At 61.8% G+C, this 19,083-nt stretch overlaps 2 protein-coding genes across 5 annotated transcripts; one reads left to right on the top strand and one right to left on the bottom strand.

Annotated features, from left to right (window-relative positions):
* The first annotated feature begins 975 nt into the window (after positions 1 to 975).
* On the top strand, positions 976 to 10,092 carry LOC101520210 (cdc42-interacting protein 4). Of its 3 annotated transcripts, none has more exons than XM_058657944.1 (15): positions 976 to 1,100; positions 2,397 to 2,512; positions 2,613 to 2,669; positions 3,908 to 4,055; positions 4,162 to 4,224; positions 4,406 to 4,510; positions 4,660 to 4,779; positions 5,217 to 5,363; positions 5,486 to 5,680; positions 6,583 to 6,750; positions 6,971 to 7,080; positions 8,749 to 8,881; positions 9,116 to 9,261; positions 9,367 to 9,491; positions 9,572 to 10,092. In XM_058657944.1, exons 1-15 carry the CDS (start codon positions 1,077 to 1,079, stop codon positions 9,718 to 9,720), a joined length of 1,806 nt encoding a protein of 601 aa, XP_058513927.1. In that variant the 5' UTR covers positions 976 to 1,076; the 3' UTR covers positions 9,721 to 10,092. The 3 variants fall into 3 exon arrangements, with proteins under 3 accessions (XP_058513927.1, XP_004595644.2, XP_004595645.2); XM_004595587.2 differs by having other exon boundaries at positions 4,660 to 4,788; positions 9,572 to 10,089; XM_004595588.2 differs by lacking the exon at positions 6,583 to 6,750 and having other exon boundaries at positions 4,660 to 4,788; positions 9,572 to 10,087.
* Positions 10,093 to 10,249: 157 nt separating this feature from the next.
* Positions 10,250 to 18,037, bottom strand: LOC101524126 (SH2 domain-containing protein 3A). Of its 2 annotated transcripts, XM_058657945.1 has the most exons (11): positions 17,963 to 18,037; positions 16,751 to 16,978; positions 15,177 to 15,313; positions 14,500 to 14,852; positions 14,158 to 14,234; positions 12,616 to 13,085; positions 12,424 to 12,539; positions 12,078 to 12,252; positions 11,707 to 11,818; positions 11,113 to 11,301; positions 10,250 to 10,431 (listed from the first exon to the last, which is right to left on the bottom strand). In XM_058657945.1, the coding sequence occupies exons 3-11, from the start codon at positions 15,243 to 15,245 to the stop codon at positions 10,271 to 10,273; spliced, it is 1,722 nt and encodes a 573-aa protein (XP_058513928.1). In that variant the 5' UTR covers positions 15,246 to 15,313; positions 16,751 to 16,978; positions 17,963 to 18,037; the 3' UTR covers positions 10,250 to 10,270. The 2 variants fall into 2 exon arrangements, with proteins under 2 accessions (XP_058513928.1, XP_004595923.2); XM_004595866.2 differs by lacking the exons at positions 16,751 to 16,978; positions 17,963 to 18,037 and adding an exon at positions 17,041 to 17,261.
* Between the last annotated feature and the right edge of the window lie 1,046 nt (positions 18,038 to 19,083).

Below are 19,083 nucleotides of genomic sequence, written 5' to 3'. Positions count from 1 at the left end.
GCTCGCTAAGCGGAATTCCTCTCTGGCAGCTTGTAACGGCCTAGGACTACATTTCCCACAATGCCATCACGGCCGACACGCCACGAAGGAACTACATTTCCCGGGATGCCCTCCTTCCCCGCCCCGGGGACCGTGGGGTCCACGCGTGCATCTTTTTGGGGAACCCTCCAGTCTCGCTGCACCCCCTGGTCGCCCCCGAACACGGGGTGGCCCAGGCCTGGCCCCGGGATGACCTCTGATCTCAGGGGCTCACCCCAGATCCCGAACCCCGAAATGTAGCCTCGTGAACCCCCTGACCCTCGGCTCGTTGAGGCGGAGTGCCTGAGGCCTCGGGTGCTGACCCGGTGCACCTGGCGGCGGGGCCAGGCTCCAGGGGCCGTCCTGTGGCTCCCCGCGGCCTCCTTGCCGGGGTGCGGGGGATGGCGCCCCGAGGGGTGGGAGCTGCGGGGGTGCGGGGATGGCGCCCCGAGGGGGTGGGAGCTGCGGGGGTGCGGGGGATGGCGCCCCGAGGGGTGGGAGCTGCGGGGGTGCGGGGATGGCGCTCCGAGGGTGTCGGGGGTGCGGGGCATGGCGCCCCAAGGGGTGGGAGCTGCGGGGGTGCGGGGCGCACGCCTTCCCCGAGGCTCGAGCACGCCTCCTTGGCCGCCCCAAGGGCAGCCTGTCCTAGGTGGGAGGGACAGAGGATGCGGCCAGGCCGGACTGGATCGAAGTCCTTCTCGCCTGCTCCCTGCGGCCGGATGGAGCGCCAGGAGCCGGGGAGGAGCGGGAGGGGGACGGGACGGGCCGAGTGGACGCCTGCTGTGGGGCGGGGCGAGGGTCTGAAAGTGCGGGCTGGCCCTTTAAGGGGTGGGACGAGAGGGGGGCGTGGCGCATGTCGGGCCCCGCCCACGGTGCTAGGGCGTGTCCTCGCGGGTGATGGGCGTGTCGCTGCGCGGCCGGGGCGTGTCCTCGCCGCTGGGGGGCGTGCCCTGACCTTGGGGGCGTGGCCGGGCGCTCCGCCCCCGGCCGCGGAGGGAGGGAGGGAAGCAGCGAGGGAGGGAGGGAGGGTAGCTGGCGGCGGCGGCGGCGGGAGCAGCATGGATTGGGGCACCGAGTTGTGGGTGAGTCCCGACACGGCCTTTCTCCAAGTTCCCCGGGCCGCGACTTAAGGCTTTCCCACCTCTCGCCCGGCTCCTCTTTGCTTCCCAGGCTGGATTTTTGGGGGGGTGGTGGTGGTGGTGGTGCTGGGGTAGGACACCCCACGCGTTCCCCGTGCACCCGGAGTCACTCGGGAGTTTCTGGGTGGGGGAGGTGGGTAGAAGGGGAGGGAGGAGCGGGCGTCTCAGGACCAGTATCCCTCATCCATAACAATGGCGGGAGCGGCCTGGGGTAAACTGAGGCACGGGGCTGGCCCAGACTCCCAAGGAAAGGACCAGGCCCTGGGGCGGCCGGGAGAGGTCACCTATTTTTGGGCACCCGGGCCCGGCCGCGCGGCTTATCTTACGGCCCCTGGGCTCCTGCCCGCGCCGCCGCTGCCGCCCGGCTGTGTATGGAGGGCAGAGAGGAGGAGGGGACCCTCTGGCCACCCCTTCCCCCCCCCCACGTGGGACCTACAAGGGCCGCCCCAGCATCTCCCAGCTGCCTCTGATGAGTACCCCGGGGGCGCCGAGAGCCAGGGGGACCCAGGGCGGGGCTGCCCGCACCCCACACCCTTGCCCTGTGGAACCTGAGGCCCTGAAAGCCCCCCGATTCCCTCCCTAAGTCTGTCCTATCCCGACCTCCGACCCTATGCCCTCTCTGGTCACTCCCAGCCCGCCCTCCTCCTCCTCCTCCTCTTCCTTCCAGAGCTAAGAAGGAGAAACTGAGACATGCATGGTGGTGGTGCCGGGAGTGGGGGCGGGGGAGAGTGGGGGACGTGGCTGCTCGGGTAACCCCCCCAACACCGGCCTCTGGAGAGTTTAAGGGGGCACCCCACGAACTGCCAGAGATCCGTGTCCTCCTGACTCACGCTGGGCAGGCCGGATTTTCCGGAATCTAGGGGGGATTAGGGGAGCCGGGGCGAAGGGGGGTGGTGGTAGCTGGAGGGTGGCGGCTGGCGAGTGGCTTTGTGCCCCTCTTGCCTGCCCGCCCACCCTTCAGGGCCAGCTAGGAGGCGTGCACAGGAGACCCCGTCGTCCTGTAGGCGACCCCCGGGTGGTGGCTCCGGCCCTTCCCGGGAAAGGGAGGGGGGTGTTCCCGCCAGTTTCCTGCCTTCCCCCCCATCCCCTCCCCGCCCCGTGCGTTGTCTCCGGGGCGGCGCCTGGAAGTCACTCCTCCCAGGGCCAGCCGGCTGGCCTGCAGGGGGGCCACGGAGGGCACAGTTCTGACCTGGACGCACTCTCTTCCCCCTTCTCCCGCCCCGTCCCTGCCTCCCCCAGGACCAGTTTGAGGTCCTGGAGCGCCACACGCAGTGGGGGCTGGACCTGCTGGACAGATACGTGAAGTTTGTGCGGGAACGCTCGGAGGTGGAACAGGCCTATGCCAAGCAGCTGCGGTGAGGCCCCCCGCACCCGGGGTGCAGCCTGGAGCAGCTCAGGGGTGTGTGGGGGGGCTCAGTCTGCGGCCTCTGTTGTCTACCTCCTCCCCCCCCTTAGGAATCTGGTGAAGAAATACTTGCCCAAACGACTTCCCAAAGATGACCCCGAGGCCAAGTAAGGATGAGGACTTGGGGTACAGAGCTGGGCCCTGGAGAGGGGTGGGGGGGGACCTTCCAGGTTGGAGTCCTGGACCAGCTGCTGCTGGCCCTTGCAGGTTACAGAGCAAGCAGCCTTGAACCAGGGGGTGGAGTGGGGTGGGGTGAGAGGAGTGGACTCTTCCAAGCCTTGGTTTGTCTCATCTGCGAAGTGGGTGCCAGGCTTGGCTGGGAGGTGGCGTGAGGTCACTCCCTATGCTGCCACAGCCCCGCCCGTTCGCCTGCCCCCTCCACATGATTCCAAGTCCCTCACTGCCCAAATCCAAAGCAGTTCTCGGAATCAGAAAAGTTTGCTAAGTCACTGGCAGCTAGGAACAACTTGGAGTTATCCAAGTCACCTGTGGGGTAGACAGACCCTCCCCCTCCCCCATGTGCACCTGCTGTTCCCTGAGCAATACGTTGTAAACCATCACTGCCCACCTGGGCTGGGCTGCTCCATCCACCGGGCTAGATGACAGGCGAACACTGCCCGTCTCAAGGGGGGGTGATGGAGGGAGGGAGAGAGAGTGCTCCCAGCTGTGCTGGTTGTAATTCTTCACAGACCCACAAGAGCCAGACCTGGGCCAGGCTGGCTTTCTCACGTTGAGAGGGTAGGGACCCCAAGCCTTAGCGGTCCCCTGCTGCCTGCCTCCCTGGATGGGCATGTGCACGCAGGATTTGGACTGCACCTGCCGTCTTTGCACTGTGTCTCATGAGACACAGTTTTGGATCCTTGGTGGAGAGGAGCCCTGGAAGCAGCCCCCTCACTCAGCTCCCCTCCCTAAGTGGCTGTAATGCCTGGAGCTGAGCTGATCGGGAGCCAGAAGCTTCTTCTGGGTCTCCCACGCGGGTACAGGGTCCGTCCTCCACTGCTTTCCCAGGCCACAGGCAGGGAGCTGGATGGGAAGTGGAACAGCCTGGAATAGAATTGGCGCCCACAGGGTGGAGGATTAGCCTGCTGCACCATGGCGCTGGCCACGTCCTTAGTCCTAGGCCACCCGCAGCCCGCTGGACGAGGTGTCTAAGCCCTGCTCATTGCCTGCTTTCTAAAACATCCGGAATTCCGCACACCTGTTGCAGCCTGGAGTCGGGTGGAGGGCAGTCAGGGTTATGGAGCAGAATCCCATCTCTGCTTCGGGGTTGCGTGTCTTGTGTGGTGGTGGTCCCCGGGGGGGGGAACCTCTTCATCCCTTCCCTCCCCCCCCCCCGTGTCCCCAGGTTCAGCCAGCAGCAGTCCTTTGTACAGATCCTTCAGGAAGTCAATGACTTTGCCGGCCAGCGGGAACTGGTAGCTGAGAACCTCAGCCTACGCGTGTGCCTCGAGCTGGCCAAGTACTCGCAGGAGATGAAACAGGAACGCAAGATGGTGAGGTGTTGGGGTGCAAGGGGGGAGCTGGCTGAGGGTCCCCCTTTCCACCCAGCAAGCCCCACAGCGCATGCATGCGTGCCTCACCGCGCTGGTCTTCACGCAGCACTTCCAGGAGGGCCGGCGGGCCCAGCAGCAGCTGGAGAACGGCTTGAAACAGCTGGAGACCGTAAGAGACAGGGCCGTGGGTGGGATTTCCTGCCCTCCCCGGGGTCCCCCCAGCTTGGCCTGGGAGAGGCGGAGCGGAGGGTGGGATTTCCTGTCCTCCCCGGGGTCCCCCCAGCTTGGGCTGTGAGAGGCGGGGGTCCACCGGCAGCCCCTTCAGGCTGCTTTTCTGGCTTCCTCCCCAGAGCAAGCGCAAGTTCGAGCGAGACTGTCGGGAGGCGGAGAAGGCGGCCCAGACGGCCGAGCGCCTGGACCAGGACATCAACGCCACCAAGGCCGACGTGGAGAAGGTGTGTGCGCTGTGTGCGTGCCTGCACGTGTTCCTCCGTTGTATAGGGGCATGTGGGGGGTTGCCAGGGCCGACTGGGCACCTGGGTGGGCTTTGGCTGGCCGGCCACTCAGCCACCCGACACCCCACCGCCCCCCTGTGCCCTCTCAGGCCAAGCAGCAGGCCCATCTGCGGAGTCACATGGCCGAGGAAAGCAAGAACGAGTACGCGGCTCAGCTGCAGCGCTTCAACCGCGAGCAGGCTCACTTCTACTTCTCGCAGATGCCCCAGGTCTTCGATGTGAGAGCCACGGCCAAGCGCCATCACCCACACTCCCCCCAACCAGCTCCTACACCTCCCGCAGAACCCCAGCCATGAAGTCCCCCAACCCCTAGACCCAAAGGCAACATACTAGCAAGGAGCCAGCTTGTTCCCCTAAGCCCCAGCTCCTACCACGTGGGGAAGAAGTCTGATTTGTCTGTCCCTGCACACACACACACACACACACACACACACACACACACACACCGTTATCTAGCAATGTTGACTCTCCTAGGGGCCCAGGGAGGGTCTTCCCGGGTCTGCTCCCACCGTTGGAATCTGTTTGTTTGCCTTTGGGGCTTGGGGGCGGGGCCGGCTTGAGGAGCAGCCTCGTGTTTGCGGAGTGAGTCACCCCTCCCCTCCGTCAGCCACCTCTGTCCTCCCCCTCCCCCCCATCACCCCTGCAGAAGCTGCAGGACCTGGATGAGCGTCGGGCCTCCCGCCTGGGGGCCGGCTATGGGCTCCTGGCTGAGGCGGAGCTGCAGGTGGGCCCCATCATTGCCAAGTGCTTGGAAGGCATGAAGGTGGCGGCCGAAGCCGTGGACGCCAAGAACGTGGGTGCCTCAGCCGGGTCCAGGGGCGGGATGGTGAAGACGGGGGGGGGGGGGAACACCCCAGAATTACATGCCTCCGCATCGCTGACCGCCCGCACACACACACACCCCCATCCCGCCAGGACTCCCAGCTCCTCATAGAACTGCACAAATCTGGCTTCGTGAGGCCTGGCGACGTGGAATTTGAAGACTTCAGCCAGCCAATGAACCGCGCGCCATCTGACAGCAGCCTGGGCACCCCCTCGGATGCGCGGCCTGAGCTCCGTGGCCAGGGTCGCAGCCGGGCCAAGCGCTGGCCCTTCGGCAAGAAAACCAAGGTGGGAGGGGAGCTGGACTGGAAGTGGACGGTGTGTGTGTGTAGGGGGGCGGAATGGGACCCACTGACTCCACCCCGGCCGCCTGGACACAGAGTCCCCGGCAGGAATTTTCCCCTTGGCTGCCAGCCCGGGTTGGAGGGAAGGAGGACGGATGGGGAGTCCCCTGAGACGGGGAGGGGTGTGTGTGGGGGGGTGTGGTAGCCTGTGGTGTCAGCCTGCCACTTGCCAGGAGAGAAGACCTACTTGTGGGGTTCGGGACACCGCTGGCTGGAAGCCCCCTTGGGTTTCCTCTAATCCTATGCACTCCCCTCCACCCACAACTTTGTTTCCCAAACAAACCCCACCTCTCCTCCCAGTCTGTGCCTTCAACAATCCTCCTCCTCTTCCTCCATCCTCCACCCGGACCTTGGATTTTCCAAAGAGCCATCCTTGGCGCGGGCACCTGCAGGCCCCCTTCCTTTCTGCTCATCTCCCACCATGCACCCCTTCCTCTGAGCTGCCTCCCTCCCCTTGCCCGCTGCTGCTGTGTGAGCTGGGAAGTCAGGTGGGCGGGCAGGCGACAGCAGGGTCAGAGGGGACACCAGGAGGTGCAGGTGGGTAGGGGGCGTCTGGCCTCCCAGCTCACAGCCACATCCCCTCTCTGGAATTCCTGTCTACTCTTGCACAGCTCTTCTGAGTATAATTGTATATCTTAAGTTGTGTTTTTTTCTTAACCGTGTTTTTTTCTTTTCTTGTCTCTTTTTTTTTAATTTTTCTTGATTGTTTTCATCTTTTCTCTGTCTCCTCCTTCACTACACACACATACACACATACACACACACACACACACACACACACACATACCCCAACCCTGACCCCTGGCCTCACCTCTTCTCCTCCCATTCCCTGGCCCCCGCCGGTAGCCGCGCCCCCCACCTTTCTCCCCGTCGGGGGGTTCACTGCCCTCGGCACTCCCTAACGGGCCCCCGTCCCCCCGCTCCGGCCTCGACCCCTTGGCCCTACTGAGCGAGATCAGTAAGTCGGTCAAACCGCGGCTAGCATCCTTCCGCAGCCTCCGAGGTGCCCGTGGGGTAAGTGCGCCCCCCCGGGGGGCGGCCGGGCCCCCTCCTGCCTTGCTTGGCTCTCTGCATGGCTGCCCCCCCATGCCCCCAGAACCGCGGCTGGGGAGGCACATGGACTCGTGTGTGTGTGTGTGTGTGTGTGTGTCCACAGAGTGTGCAAAGCAGCCCGGCCGTTGAAGAGCCAGGGGCTCACATTCCCTCCCCTTCCCACCCCGCCTCCCCCCTGCAGACAGTGGTCACCGAGGACTTCAGCCACCTGCCGCCCGAGCAGCAGAGGAAGCGACTTCAGCAGCAGCTGGAGGAGCGCGGGCGAGAGCTCCAGAAGGAGATAGACCAGAGGTAAGGAAGTGGCCCTGGAAGCAGGTCCGCTGGCCGACGGGTGCCACCCCCGAGCAGGCCTGGTGCGTTTCCAGGTGACGCCAACCGCACTGTGAACCAAGAGGTCAAGGTTTATCTATAGATTTGAAGGGTAGAGTTAGAGAAGCCTCTGAGCTGCTGGTTCACTGGATATGAGCGGTCTCAAAGGCCAGGGCTCTGCCTGGCTCTCCCACATGGACGCAGGGAGCCGTCTTCCACTGCTTTCCCACATCGGCAGGGAGCTGGATGGGAAGTGGAGCAGCCGGGACCCCAAGTGGCCATCCGATAGGGGACTCCAGTGTCCCAGGCTGCTCCGTAACGCTGGCTTGTCCCATCCTCTCACAAGTCATTCCAGCAAACAGAAAAAGAGCAGAAATCGCCTTTAAAACAAAAAGTATTTAGAAAACTTACAGGATCTTGATTCTGATCGGGGAGCAGAGAGGAGCCCAAAAGGAGGGGCCTGTGTTTCCTCGCTACGGATCTTCAATACAAAACCGCAGCCAGGCCAGTCTCGGGGTACGCAGACTGTTCCAGAAGGTGCCGGCTGCACGGCCTCGTGCACCCACTGCAGGTCACAGAACGGCCCCCTTCCCACAGGCTGTGTGACACACGTCATCTGAGACGCATTCTGCCCCTGTGAAATGCTTTAGGACACACACACACTCAGCCACGCAAAGCTGGTTCGATACCAACCCAGCAACCCAAAACAAAGAAGCAAATGGTTTTCCACCCAAGGGCTCAAACACTTCAAAAATATTAACAATAAAACACTTTGCCAGAATTTGGTCATATTTTTTTTCCCCAAGCTACAAGTTTCTCTTCCCAGTTTTGTTATGTAAGCGGAAGAGACGCCTGCCGCTGGGCCACTGGGCAGCCAATGTGATTCATTTTTTTTTTTTAATTGACCACGTCTTGCAGACCCAAATAGCTCATGTCGGCTGCTGTGGGGTCTGCCTTGGAACTCAGGGTGCAGCTCTGTCACAGTGTCTGCCTCCCTTCTGCTGGCTTCTCTCAGGGTGCTGGGGGCTCAGGAGTCCGGGAGCCCAGGGCTGCTACGGCCCACAGACCTTTTTTTGTAAGCATTGCCACCCACCTGCTGCAGAAATGTAGGCAAATCGGAAGGCCGGATGCGTGCCCATCGAGTGCGGAACCCTTTTTTGCTTTTAATCTACAACATTCCCCCCCACCCCAATTACGTATTTTCTAGGAAATTTAGGGTGTGTGATTTCAAAAATGACTCATATCAATTTTTTTTTTAAGATTTATCTTTTTATTGGAAAGGCAAATTTATCCACTGGTTCACTCTTCCAAGTGGCCGCAACAACTGGAGCTGAGCCAATCCAAAGCCAGGAGCCAGGAGCCTCCTCCGGGTCTCCCACGCGAGTACAGGGTCCCAAGGCTTTATGGCGTCCTCCACTGCTTTCCCAGGCCCCAAGCAGGGAGCTGGATGGGAAGTGGAGCTGCCGGGATTAGAACTGGAGCCCCCTATGGGATGCTGGTGCTTGCAGGCGGTGGCTTAACCAGATGCGCCACAGCCCTGGGCTCCTCCCCGAGTTGTGTTTTTTTGTAAATTCACACGGGAATCACAGTACACAATACAGCCTCTGATGGCATGCTCGCTCGCTCTCTCTCCCTGTGGTGCCCCTGAAGGGAAGCCTTAAAGAGAATGAAGGATGTGTATGAGAAGACCCCCCAGATGGGGGACCCCGCCAGCCTGGAGCCCCAGATTGCAGAGACGCTAAGCAACATCGAAAGACTGAAGCTGGAAGTGCAGAAGTATGAGGTAAGGAGCGGTTCTGGGACCAGGCTTGAGTCATGGCCTCGCCTGGCCGCCTGCCTGCCTGCCTGGAGGGAGTGGAGCGGGAGAGGTGGGGGCTGGGACTCCAGCTGTTCCTCATGAGGGCTCTGGGTGTGCATGGGTGAGCTCAGAACTGACCCCACAGCCCTGCCCTGGGACCCACCCAAGCTGGAGTCCTCCACCGGCGGCCTCCCATCACCTCCCCCCCACCTTCTCCAGACTTGGCTGGCCGAAGCCGAGAGCCGAGTCCTAAGCAACCGAGGGGATAGCCTGGGCCGCCATGCGCGACCCCCAGACCCACCAGTCAATGCCCCACCCGACAGCGACAGCCACAAGACCGAAGGGCAGGATGACAATAAGGCCAGGTGAACGGGGGGGGGGGGGGGTGCGGCCGGAGGGGCCCAGGAAGGGCCTTGCCCCTGCCCGGCTCTTGTTAGCTTGCTCCCTCCTCATCTCCTGGTTGTCTGCAGCTCCCAGGAGCCCACGTCCTCGGAGGAAGGGCAGGACGCCCCCATCTACACGGAGTTTGATGAGGATTTTGAGGAAGAGCCGGCGTCCCCCATTGGCCACTGTGTAGCCATTTACCACTTTGAAGGTGGGCAGCGGGCTGGGCAGCCCTCCTTGCTTCCCTCCCCCTCGGGCCAGGCACCCGCTCATCCCCCTCTGGGTCCCCAGGCTCCAGCGAGGGCACCATCTCCATGGCGGAGGGGGAGGACCTGAGCCTCATCGAAGAAGATAAAGGGGACGGCTGGACGCGGGTGCGGAGGAAACAGGGCGGCGAAGGCTACGTACCCACTTCCTACCTCCGAGTGTCGCTTAACTGAGGCCAGCCCGAGGCGGGTGCCGGCTTGGGGGGGCAGTTGGGGAGGTGATGGCTGCTGCCGCTGTAGCTGCTGCTGCTGCTGGACCACGGGGGTGGGGGGCGGGCGCCCCTGGACCCATGCACTTTATTCCTGCCCCCCTCGTGGCTTCAGCTTGACACCTGTGTAATCCGCGCTGTGCCCACCGCCCCCTCACTCCCCAAGGCCACCTGCCGCCCCAGGTGGACCCCTCATCCCACACACACACAACACCGTGCCTTCTACCACCTGTTGTACATACTCTTGTACCCCCCCATCTTCCCACCTCTTGGCGTGGGCCGTGTCGTTTTATATTATATATTAAAAGCAGAAGTTCTAGAAAGCTGTGGCCTTGGACCTTACGGGTAGGGGGATGAAGGGCCCCAATGCTCTTCCCCTACACAGCTAAGGTTAAGGTTGGAGGGTTGAGGGCGGTGCAGGGTCCAGTTCACAGAGAAGCAGGGGTGGCGTGGGGCTGACTGGCATGCCTCCCTCCAGTGCGTTTGTACATCCTTGCCTTTTGGGGGATCCACGCTCAGCCATCGGGCTCCAGCCGCTGTGACAGGGCCCTGAGGACCCCCTGGAACTTGTCCAGGCGTTCCCTGCGTGGAGCCCTAGCACCCCGGCTCCCCCACAGCAGCCGCTGCACGAAGCTGGTGGTGAAGGCCTCCCTCAGCAGTGGGTCCGGCTGGAATCCTGACAAGACAGGGCCAGGTGAGCTGTGGCACCTGGGAGGTGCAGGGCCCAGGCACCTGCCTCACCCCTCCCCCGCACCTGTTGGCCGGGAGAACTTTGACCCAGCTGAGGCCCCATGGGGACTCTGCCCCCTTGGATGGGATGATTGGGTGGGGGAGGACCTAGGAACTGGGTCGCTATGGAATGTTGGGTGGGGCGCCTGGGCGGCTCCAGGTGCTGGAGTGCAGGTGGTTACTGGGGCCCGAGGCAGGGCTGCCCAGGAGGTTAATGTGCAGGCTGACCTCGTGTGGGAGTGTGGGAGTGGGCAGGTCACCCCGGCTTGGGCCAGCCTGTGGGGGGGACGGTCTTCCAAGCCCAGGGTGGCTCCGAGCGCTTAGGGGCGAGTGGAGTGGAGGAGGGTGGATGCTGGAATGTCCTTTAGGGGCCCCGGGAGGCTCTGCTTGGGCAGGCCCAGGGGTGCGCATCCTGCAGGGGGACCCAGTCCGTGTAGGACGCAGGAGGGGCGGGGAGCGGGTACCCAGGGGCCTCCGGGGAGGAAATGCCCCTGGAAGTGCTCACCTTGCAGGCGAGGGGATGGCCCAGCGCTTCTGGTCCGCTGGACCCTTGGACCCCTGGGCCTCTGGACCCTTGGACCCCTGGGCCTCTGGACCCTTGGACCCCTGGGTCCCTGGACCTGCTCACCTCGCAGGCGCCTTGCTGCCGCCCGGCGGTACCTGGGCGCATCCCGGGCCACCCGCCGCGCCCCTTGCAAGGTGCGCAGCAGGCGCCCGCAGCTCTCCTCCAGCGGCCCCGCCGGCTCCTCCTCGCCCTCCAGCAGGCGCACGGCGGGCGCCACGTGCGGCAGCGCCACCTCGCCCGGCTCGCAGGGGCCTGCGGAGGCCAGGAGCGGGAAGCAGGGTGTGGGGGGCGCTGGGACCCAGGACCCCTGCAAGCTTAGGATCAGAAGCTGGGGGGCAGGAGCAGGCCCAGGCTGGGGCGTGGCTTAGATGGAGGGGCGGGGCTCAGGTAACGGGTGTGGCTCGGTTGGGGGCGTGGCTTGGGAGAGGGGCGGGGATTCTGGCAGGCTGGGACGGGACCCAGGATGTGGATAGGGCAGGCGTCAGGGAGGCGGGGCCTGGGGATGGGGCGGGGCTTCGAGTCCATGCAGGGGCGTGGCCCACGGAAGGGCCTTGTGGAGGGTGGAGCCTCGGAAAGGGTGTGGCCTGGCGGCGAAGGGGCGGGGATCGGCTGCAGATTGAGGACCTCCAGGGCCTTGAACCCTGGTCTGGGACTCACCTGCGCCCTCCTCCAGGGCCCGCATCAGCGGCTTCAGCTCCTGCTCGAAGGCCAGCGCAGACTCCGTGTGGCTCCGTCGCAGTTGGCGCCACGTGCGCTCCAGCCTCGCCACCTGGGGGACCCCCGAGTGCAGCCCCTGCAGCCCCTCGCCTCCTGCCAGGCGCTCATGATGGCTGCCTCTCCACCTGGGGGACCCCCGAGCGCAGCCCCTGCAGCCCCTCGCCTCCTGCCAGGCGCTCATGATGGCTGCCTCTCCACCTGGGGGACCCCCGAGCGCAGCCCCTGCAGCCCCTCGCCTCCTGCCAGGCGCTCAGCCCCGCACTCCCACCCGCACCTCCGTGGCTCCCTCTCCAGCCCGGCCGCCCACGCACCTGGGGCATGAGCAGGGCGCTCATGACGGCTGCAAACCCGGGCAGGTTCCCCACCGCCCCTGGCCGCAGCTCCAAGGCCAGCTCCACCAAGCCCTTCAGGGCCGCTGCGCGCTCCTCCAGCGGTCCAGTACAGCCCAGCACGGCCAGCGCCCCGGCCAGCGCCAGCGTCTCGTACCTGGAGACACAGAGCAGAGAGCAAGGATCTGGGGCCAGTGTGGAGGCTTACAATGGGCATCTTGGTTGGGGGTGCGTGGGGGGCTCTACCCATCCTTCCCTCCCTTCCCCCGCCGCTTCACCTGGGCGGCTGTGACTGCAGAGGAGCTTGGCACCCACTGGGGAAGCTCACCTCTCCAACACCTCCAGCCTCAAGTGATGTCCGTGGGGAAGCGTGAGCAGCTCCAGGCCAGAGGCCACACCCATGGCGCGGCGCTGAGCTCGGGTCACGCCCAGGAGGCCTGTGGCCTGCACAGGAGGAAATGGCGTAGTCAGGTCCGGCTGCGCTGTGCCCTTGGGAAGGAAAAGCGCCACGGTGACTCACCTGGCAGTCCTGCAGCAGCAGGTGGAGCGCAGTGCTCCTGGGGTGATGTTTGAGGAACAGCCCCCGGAGAGTGCGCAGGACATCTGGCTCCAGGGGCCGGTTCCGGGGGCCCAGCAGGCAGGAGGGGTTGGCGGAGACACAGAAGGACACCTCGGCTTGGGGTCTTACAAAAGATCCGTCTTGTTCCTCCTCCTCTTCCTCAGCCTCCCACCATCGGGGCTCCGGCTCGGGGCACCTTTGGCCAGGGGCCTGTTTCTTGGCATTGGGTATTCGGGGTACCAGCTCACAGTAAGGGGCATCGGGCAGTGCCAGCGAGGGGGCCCGGGGGGGCTTGCTTGGTGCCTTGGCGTGAAGCTGCCCGTCGGAAGCCCTGAGGCTGTCGGCCATAATCCCCAGGGCAGCCGGGGTCTTCAGCAACATGGGGTCGCTTCCTGTCCGGGGCAGGGTGGACGCTGACCTGGCAGAGGCTCCTAGGGGCAGCAGAGGTGGGTGGGCTTTATCTGTATTGATTAATCATATACCTTCAACCCTGCGAATGACAGGGTTGGCATGCTTGCCCCCAGCCTGGTCAGAACTGAAAGCATTTCAAAGGGGCCCTGTGGTAGGAACACAGAGCCTTCCCAAGGACACCGAGTGGAGTCTGGGGTCGAGAATAACACTGTCCTTGTCGCTGGGGCCAGTGTGGTGGCAGAGTACAATGAGCCTCCCTGCCTGTGATGCCAACATCCCATGTGGGTGCCGGTTGGAGCCCCGACTGCGTCAATTTCCAGTTCAGCTGCCTGATAATGTGCCTGGGAAAGCAGTGGTGGATGGCCCGAAATGTACAGAGAGAGATCAATCTTCCATCCTCTGGTTCACTCCCCATGTGGCCACAATGGCCAGAGCTGTGCCAATCCAAAGCCAGGAGCCTGGGTCTTCCACGCGGGTGCAGGGTCCCAAGGCTTTGGGCCGTCTTTGCTTTCCCAGGGCACAAGCAGGGAGCTGAATGGGAAGTGGAGCAGCTGGGATTAGAACCGGTGCCGGGATTAGAACCGGCACCCATATGGGATGGCAGCATAGGTAGGGGATTAGCCTGCTGCACCACCATGCCAGCCCCCTCAGCTCTAGCTTGACAAGCACATCTCCCTTGCCCCTTCCGCTGTGAACTGCTAAGCGACAGCCTACACAGTGCACTTAGTGTTGTTACTATGTTTATTATTCGGCTCATGGCGTGTCCTCCTGCAATACACAGGAGATTGGTTGCCTGCGGGTAGGGGGACTCTCGGTCTTTTGTGAATGAGGAGAGTCCTGCCCGAGGCCATGTAGAGGGAGGGGGATGTTCCCACCCATGGTGGGACCCTCACATGCTAAAGCCGTGGGGACAGAAAGTTCCAGAAGTAGAAAGAATTAAAGCGAGTGAGTGGCCTGAGGTCAGCTGGGGTCAGGGCAAGCAAAGTGTCTGCTTTCACAGGCTGTGTGGTTTAGGCACCCCGATTCTTGTCCCGGAGGTTCAGTCCCCTGCCTGCCACCCGAGGGTGTCCTGGTGGAGGGGGCGGGCCTCACCTGGTCCAGGGTGGTCCTGTCTCGGATGACCAGTACATTCCAAGTTGGCAGGCTCGCTGCTGCTCCACTTCCTGGCCCTGGTGGCACGGGGTGGGGTCGTGGGGAGGCAGGGAAAATGTGGGGTTTGCCCCTGGAGTCGCAGGCATAGCAGGAGGTCAACAGGTGTTCTGAGCTCTTGGGGCCACGGGCATCTTCTTCCAGGACAGACTTTGGGGACATTCTTCAGGCACGTGTCTCCAGCCCACCCATCCCCCAGGAAGGTACAGGCTCCAATTCTCAACAAAGTCAGTGTGGTGGAGAAGTAGAGACGAAGAGAGAGAGAGAGAGAGAGAGAGAGAGTACCTTAGTGGCTCTGTCTGAGCTGGGCTGTCCCCCAGGGTGTCCTCACTGAAGCTGCGCCGGAGTGGCCCCTGCCGACCCACGGGCCTGGAAGCCACAGCCCCCGTGGCTTGGGACAGTGGGCGCTGGCCGGCCATGTAGCTGCGGACCAGGGCTGGCATGCTGGGGAACTGTTCTTCTTCTAGCTGGAAGAGGGCTGCTGGCCGGCCAGGTCGGGGGCGCAGGGTGATGCGGAACACCTCGAAGTGCAGGACGGAGCCCCGCCAGCGGCACGAGATCACGGGGTGACCCCCACCACGGGAGCCAGAGTCACGCACCAAGAAGTCCCCATCGTGCACCAAAAGAACTTCAGCCTTCTGAGGATGGAAGACGGGGTGCCGGGGGTTCAGCGAGGAGCCTGAGCTTGCAGTGAGGGACGACTCCCTCCCCATTACACCCCATCCCATCCTGGGGAGACTTCTGTGGCAGGCAGGTGTGGACTATATTTCCCACACACCCTTGCCGCGAGGTTGTCAGTGGGAGGTGGGCACTATACCCAGAACTGGTTCATAAACCTGGCCGGTTCGGTCCTCTGTCCCACCTTGTAGGGAACCATGACAAGTGAGAGTTCCCAGCCAGCCACCTCTCCCACTGCCCTTGGGGTCCGAGGTGGGAGGCCATGCTGGGGTGGGGGACAGTACCTGGCGGGACAGGTGGCCATGGTACCAGGGCTGGTGGGCGAGGTTCTCTTGGTCCTGAGGCTGGTGCATGGAGCTGACAGTGACCAGGGCTGCAAGGGTGGAGGTTGATACTCAGAGCTGTCCTCAGCGTTCCCCATCTGGAAAATGGGACTCATGAGCCTGGTTCCCCTGGCGGGCTCCCCGCGTCCCATCACACAACCAGGAGATGATGCTACCGACGCAGGGGGAAGATGTTCTGTGCTGTCTAACACCATCTAAGTCTCACACAGTCCTCACAGCCAGTCGATGTAGTTTTATACAGATGTATATAAATACTTACAAATGTATAAATTATACACATCTATATGAAGATACACACCAGTATATAAATATACAAGTGTATACAATAAATACAAATATGTGTATAAACATACACAGATATATATTAAAAGATACAAATATGTACAAATACATGCAAAGACACACATGTATATAAATACACACAAATCTATAAATTACAAATGTATATATCGATGTATATAAGCTCATCTATAACTCAATGCAGCCCGCACTATTTCAGGCATGCTATATGTTTACAGGAATTTACACGCATACATATTCACATATATTTGCATATATTTACATATATGCACATGCATATACATATGCAATTTGACGTGTGAAATTTTACATTTTATGCCTTTCTATTGATAAACAATATATTTTTATGAGCAGTGTTATTCATACAGAAATCCACATACAAGTGTAATTTCCTAGCTACATTATATACGACACAGTGCATATATTCTATAGCATTTTGTCCATCTCAACATATTTTATACATCAAATCTGCCTCTATAGAAGCTATCCACACTTTCAAAATACGCATTGTTTCATTATAACACATCCTTGTTCATTTTCCTTGGCAGAAACCTACCTGAATTAGAAGCACTTATAGACCATCAGTCTATATTTGCACATGCCACATTGGCACATTAGTCTGTGTAGCTATATATTTGTCATTGCAATGCTCATATATTTGCTATGATACATACATGTCGTTTCTACATTAGGAACATATGGATAAATTATAAATGTATGTGCAACAATCACAAAGCATACGTTAAACAGACAAAATTGGCCTCCGTGTCACTTGCTTGTAAAATACACGTTTCTATGTGTGACTGCATTTTAATGCATATTTATGCTGTTTTATGCATATTTCTACGTAATTTTATAGAAATGTATTTATAGCTTATATATAAAAAATCTGTAGAACATTAAGCAAGAGGCTGGCATTACAGCATAATGGATAAAACTGCTGCTTGAGGCACCCTCATCCCATACGGGAGGGACGCCGGTTCGAGTCCCTGCTGCTCCATTTTCGGTCCAGCTCCCTGCAAAGGGACCCGCCCCGCTCTGATGCCGTGCGTCCATCCCCTGGGCCTGGTCTGATGGGGCTGAGGACGGTCACCCTGGCAGGGTGAGGACAGGGAACTGGGCCCTGAGCCAGCATTGCAATTAACTGGACAGTCCGGTGGGGAGCAGGCGGGGATAGGGCGTGGGTACACTGCAAGCAGGAGCGGTGAACTCACACAGCCCCGGCTCCTTGGCCCCTCAAAATGGCAGTGTGGCAGCTCCCAGGCTGTGAGGTGGCCCAAACCCTCCCCTGCTTTAGCTGGCAAGGCCCATGAAGCGCTCTCTCACCCTCGGGGAGCAGCCTGGGCAGCTTCCAAGCCACAGGGTCCCCGGGGTTTGGAGGAGTTTGTCACTGTCAAATCGCATAGGTCGCAGTGTCTCCCGTGTCTGCTGCCAAAGTGACCCTGGACAGGAAGGAAGAAAACAATCAGCCCCGTCCCCCCCCTTCTTTCCCCTGCTAGCTCACCTGCCGGGGTCCCCTGGGTGTAGGAGCCTGGAGTCCAGCTCTGGGCCAGGAAGTGTCCCTAGTGCGGCCACGGGCCCTGGCCTGGCAGAGAGGGACCTACTTAGCTGACTCCTGGAACTACATACCTGAAACCAGGTGTGGTCTCGGAATAGCCGTGCATTTCCTGTTTGTCAGCTGTGCCAGGCCCTGCGGCCTCAGAATTACTGCAGCCTCTCCAATGCCAAGTTTATACCCAGAGCGCCCCTCCCCTCTCCTTGCCCTACCAGCCTCTTGGCACTAGACTGATCAACGTGTGTGGTGGGGGGCGCCCGGCAAGGGGCCGACAAAGCCATCTGCAGCCTCTGGGGTTTTTGGGGCCATTGTTATGGGAAGAGGGTAGGTGGGGGGAGAGAGAAGCAGTCCTGCTCCTACTGGACCCTACACCTCAGCATACACGTGTAGGGGACGCAGGCAAGCCTGGACCCAGGGAAGGACTTGGGAGTGGACATTAGGACAGCACAGAGCCAGAGGCGGGCAGGAGTGGACATTAGGACAGCACAGAGCCATGCTGCGGCCACGCTGAGGCGGGGGGGGGAGGAGAGACTATAGAGAGGATATGTGGCAGGAAGTGTGGAGCGCCGTCCCCCTTCCCCAGCAGGTGCAGAGTACCTAGGGTGCCCCCAGCGAGCAGCAGGAAGGGGATAATTCGGATAGGGTGTGGGGTGGCCACGGGGCAGGGAGGGACCCCGGGTTTTAACCTGAGACCCTCTGGATACAGCCTTGGAAGGGTGTGTTGGAGAAAGGCAGGGCGGCACTCTGTGTTCGCTGGGGCCCAAATGGAAGCAGCAGATTTCCGGAGCGGCCCCGACAGGTGCACGTCCAGGCGCACGGGCATGCAGGATGACCCCTGGCTGACTCGGAACCCCCCTCCACCGTCACTCACCTGGACTACACCTGCAGGGTCCTCCCGAGAGGCTGAGGCCAGGCAGCAACTGCGGATCTGTCGGCTGCAGGCCCCTCCCTGCCTGCCTCAGCCAGGCCCGGCCTCCCTTTGGGGGAGCCCCTGGGTGTGCAAGAAGGGAACCCCGCCTTTCGCAGGTTCCGCCCCCGGAGCGGTCCTGAAGGCCTCAAACCACGCCCCTATGTCACCCGCTTTCCGCCTAGTTCCCGCCCCCTCGGGGAAGTCCAGGCCCCGCCCCTTCGTGCCTGGCACCCCTGGACCTCAGAGGGTGGTCCTTGCACCCCACCACTTGCCCAAGTATTAGGGTTGCCCCCACATCCCGGCTGCTGGTCACCCCGGGGAAGGGCTCTCGCACCCCCTGCTGGCCACAGGCGTTCAGGCATCCGATAGTCGGATGGTGGAGGCGAGGTCAGACAGGCCAGGGCCGACCAGGGATGACCAGGCTGACCAGGGATGACCAGGGCTGACCTGGGCTGGCAAGCGTGCAAGGAGGAGGAGGAGGACTCACGGAGCTGGGATGTGAGCCTCTGGGACACAGCTGTGGGTTTGGGATAAATGCCATTTATGGATTCCCTTGCCAGCCGTGTGTGGGAAAGGAGCCGTGATTCTTGGGTGGGTGATAAGGAGACCAGGCAATGACCACGAAGCCATGAGCTTGGCTCGCAGAGTGGCAGTGGCCTGGGGTGGGCCAGGGCCAGGCTTTGTCCCTGAGGGAGGTGGGAGCCGTGGAGGGCTGAGAAGGGCCAGGTGCTCCTGGCATGGACTGGACCGCACTGGGTCCGGTCTAGTCCAGTAGAGCCATGGTGGGATTAGATTGCCCGGTCAAGGATGGGGTATTGGAGGAAGGGCACGGTCTTCCCTCAACCAATCCCTGCCATGAGCTGGCCACCCTAGCGGCCTCCAGTCCTCCAGTGCCCAGTGCCCAGTGCCCAGGTTTGGGGTGGAGGAGCTGGGGAGAGCTGGCTGGCAGGTGCTCCCCCCACCCCCGCCCCCCGTTCTTCCACCCCTGCAGCTCCTCCTCCTCCTGGGGCGACAGTTAAGAGAAGAGGAAGTGGTAGTGCAAGCTGTCGCTCTCAGAGTGAGCGGGCGGGCGGGCGGGCGGG

Source organism: Ochotona princeps, chromosome 33 (assembly GCF_030435755.1).
Source record: "Ochotona princeps isolate mOchPri1 chromosome 33, mOchPri1.hap1, whole genome shotgun sequence".
NCBI lineage: Eukaryota > Metazoa > Chordata > Mammalia > Lagomorpha > Ochotonidae > Ochotona > Ochotona princeps.
This window is presented reverse-complemented; position numbering and strand designations above follow the sequence as displayed.

Coding starts and splice junctions, on each gene's coding strand:
- LOC101520210 (XM_004595587.2), top strand. CDS start 1,077: ATGGATTGGGGCACCGAGTTGTGG. Junction 5,364..5,485: donor AAGCCGTGGACGCCAAGAAC/GTGGGTGCCTCA, acceptor CCATCCCGCCAG/GACTCCCAGCTCCTCATAGA. Junction 9,262..9,366: donor CAGGATGACAATAAGGCCAG/GTGAACGGGGGG, acceptor GGTTGTCTGCAG/CTCCCAGGAGCCCACGTCCT.
- LOC101524126 (XM_058657945.1), bottom strand. CDS start 15,245: ATGCACCAGCCTCAGGACCAAGAGAACCTCGCCCACCAGCCCTGGTAC. Junction 13,086..14,157: donor ACAGGACCACCCTGGACCAG/GTGAGGCCCGCC, acceptor TGCTGCCCCTAG/GAGCCTCTGCCAGGTCAGCG. Junction 10,432..11,112: donor GGCAGCAAGGCGCCTGCGAG/GTGAGCAGGTCC, acceptor CTGTCTTGTCAG/GATTCCAGCCGGACCCACTG.